The sequence below is a fragment of the Nematolebias whitei genome, chromosome 6, assembly GCF_014905685.2.
Source record: "Nematolebias whitei isolate Nwh7 chromosome 6, NemWhi1, whole genome shotgun sequence".
NCBI classification, from domain to species: Eukaryota; Metazoa; Chordata; class Actinopteri; order Cyprinodontiformes; family Rivulidae; genus Nematolebias; species Nematolebias whitei.
Genome location: NC_056503.1, coordinates 1,599,902 through 1,602,734, shown reverse-complemented (window position 1 = coordinate 1,602,734; position 2,833 = coordinate 1,599,902). Strand labels below are relative to the sequence as shown.

Sequence of the window (2,833 nt, the reverse complement as noted above, 5' to 3'; positions counted from 1 at the left end):
TAGTTTTATGTTAGTTTACAGGTGATGTGCATCAACACAGCTTGTGAAAATCTCAAAGCATCTCCTGAAGCTGCTGGGGAAACTGCAGATATTTTCAAGTGATGTAAACTAAATCAGAGTTGGTCGGAGTGACGACTTTAGTTTTAAAATAAAATCCATGGAGCATGTGGTTTTGGAAATAAGCAGCCACTGTACCCTTTTTGATTTCTGTTTAAAGCCAGAGGTTACATCAGCTGCTGCCAGCATAACGCATTAAACTCTCAGAAAGAGGGGACCGTATCTGAGTTTCACTGTGTAGGGCGAGGAAAACGTGTAGAATCAAAAGGTTTCTTTCTGCTGAATTGATTTAGATATTTTTTCTCCTAAACTGCTCACCGCTACGCAGCTCATTCCAGCTGTGATAGAAACACTGTTATAATCACATGATTATTCCATTAAAATCTCATGGCCAAACTGACTAAAGAAGTGATGTTTGAGTTTCTAAATGTATTGAATGGACTGAGAGATATGTTGTAAAACAAGAAGATAATCAGAAGAATCTCTGACTCCTTGTGTGGCAACACTGCTGTATATCATACTTCATAGTTTGTAGTTTCTCCATTTGACCTACCGGAGTGTATGAGCATGTGCTGTTTCAGGTTTTGTATACGCGTGAATCTGACTCCACAGGTCGGACACTGAAAGGGACGATCAGGGCCATTGGTGCCAGGTCGAGCTGATGGGCTTATATAGAGGTGGTAAGGATATTGAATACCTTCCAGCCTGAAACACAGAGAACCAAAGAATTGAAGTTATGATCACTTTTATATGGACACATCAACCTGTGAATGATTGCTCAAAACAGCCATTTTAATTTGTTAATAAGGTTCTAAAGGTTCTTCCTTAGGCCATGTTTACACAAAAAAGATCTCTGAAAATATTATTTTTTATGTTTACTGTGGACAGCATGGTGGCACAACTGGTAGAGCTCCTGCCTCTCAGCGAGAAGGTTGCCAGTTCAAATCCTGGTCCCGGGGCCTTTCTGGGTTGAGTTTGCATGTTCTCTCCGTGCATGTGTGGGTTTTCTCCGGGTACTCCGGTTTTTTCCCACAGACCAGAAACATGCATGTTAAGCTGATTGGTAACTCTAAAAATTGGTGCGAGTGAGAGAGTGAATGGTTGTTTGTCTCGTTTGTCTCTATGTGGCCCTGTGATGGACTTGCGACCCGTCCAGGGTGTGTCCGGCCCTCGCACCGTGATTGCTGGACATGGGCACCGGCGACCCCCGTGACCCAAAATTGAAGAAGCTGGTAAAAAATAATGGATGGATGGATGTTTACTGTGGCAAATCAACACAAAAAAAACCTCAAAAACAAAACTGATCTGCTATAGTTTCTATGCCAGGCAGGTTGCCAGACAGGAAATGATACTGAAATTAACTACTATACTTTCACTTTAAAATTATTGTATTTTGACCCAAACCATCAAATGTGTTGAAAGAGGTGTGCTTTCTCAGAGGGTGAGGCGGTACGATAAGGTGTGTGTAGTGATTGGTGAACACGTGAAAAGAAAAGGAAGGGGTTCAAAAAGTGTAACTATTGTATATCTGGTAATAGTGAGGTCAGGCCTTCAATGAGACACACATGAAGTCTCGAGCATTAAAACACTTATATCCAAAATGGTTAATACAAGAATGTTTGTTTGGTCCGAGGATGAGGACAAAATAGATGATTGTGGACTTCAGAGGGAACAGGGACACCTGCGCCCCCCTGGGCATGGGAGGATCTGCGGTGGAGGTGGTCTCCAGCTGCAGGTGCTTGGGTGTGCACATGGATGACGGCCTCGGCTGGGGCGGCGGCACCACCAGCCTGGTCAAGAGGGCTCATCGGAGACTCTGCTTCCTCGGACGGCTGGGGCGGGCTGGTCTGGGAGGCTCAGTCCTCGCCTCCTTCTGCAGGTGTGCAGTGGAGAGCATCCTGTGCTCGAGCATCGGTGTGTGGCGTGGAGGCTGCACAGCTGCAGAGGGAAGAGCTTTGCAGAGAGTGGTGAAGGCTGCACAGAGGTCTGTTGGAATCGGTCTCCCCACCGTCACGGACATCTGCACCTCCGGATGCAGGAGGAGGGCCACCTGCATCATGGGGGACCCCACCCGCCCAGCACACGCGCTTTTTGCCCCGCTCCCCTCGGGAAGGAGGTTAGGGAGCGTTGAGTGTGGAACCACTGGACTGAGGAACAGCTTCTACCCTGAGGCTGTTGGACTCATGAATCTCTGACTAGAGTGATCACTGTGAAAAACCATATCGTGTTGCTGCTGATCTGTTTCAGTGTTGATGTGTTCATGCGTGCACATCTGCTCGCGGACTCATGTTCATGTTTGTGCTGATGTTCAATGTTTTATGTTATGAGTGCTTGGTGTATGTTTGGTTGATGTTTTTCTTGGTTCGTATCTTGGATGTTATTACTGTTTTTCTTAGACATTTTATTGTTGGATGTAACTGGGACCCCGTGTACATAATTTCGCTCCACCACATGTACCACATGAGGTGCGAATGACAATAAAGAAACTCTGACTCTGACTCTGAGGTTGGGTTGCTCCATCATGATGAAAAAGGTGAGCAAGACAAACAAACTTTGCTATATACTATCCTGATACATGCTCAATAATCCAGGTAGAAAAATCCAAAAAAGTTCAATCTGGTCCTCTGGACATTCAAAAAACAAGAAAACAAAAAAACAAAAAACAAAGCAAAAAAAAATGTAGAAACGTTTCGTCTCTCATCCAAGAGACTTCCTCAGTCTGAGGTGCTGTATTCAGCTCAGTCTCTTAAATAGCACCTTCTCAGAGTGGATCAAC

The 2,833-nt window shown here is 45.0% G+C and overlaps 1 protein-coding gene across 2 annotated transcripts in view; it reads right to left on the bottom strand.

Moving 5' to 3' along the window:
- zbtb44 (zinc finger and BTB domain containing 44) overlaps nt 1-2,833 on the bottom strand; it is a 69,046-nt gene that overhangs the window by 45,101 nt on the left and 21,112 nt on the right. For both annotated transcript variants that reach the window (XM_037677983.1, XM_037677984.1), the window contains exon 4: nt 611-762. In XM_037677983.1, the coding sequence (XP_037533911.1) occupies nt 611-762 (152 nt within the window). The remainder of the gene's footprint in view (nt 1-610; nt 763-2,833) is intronic.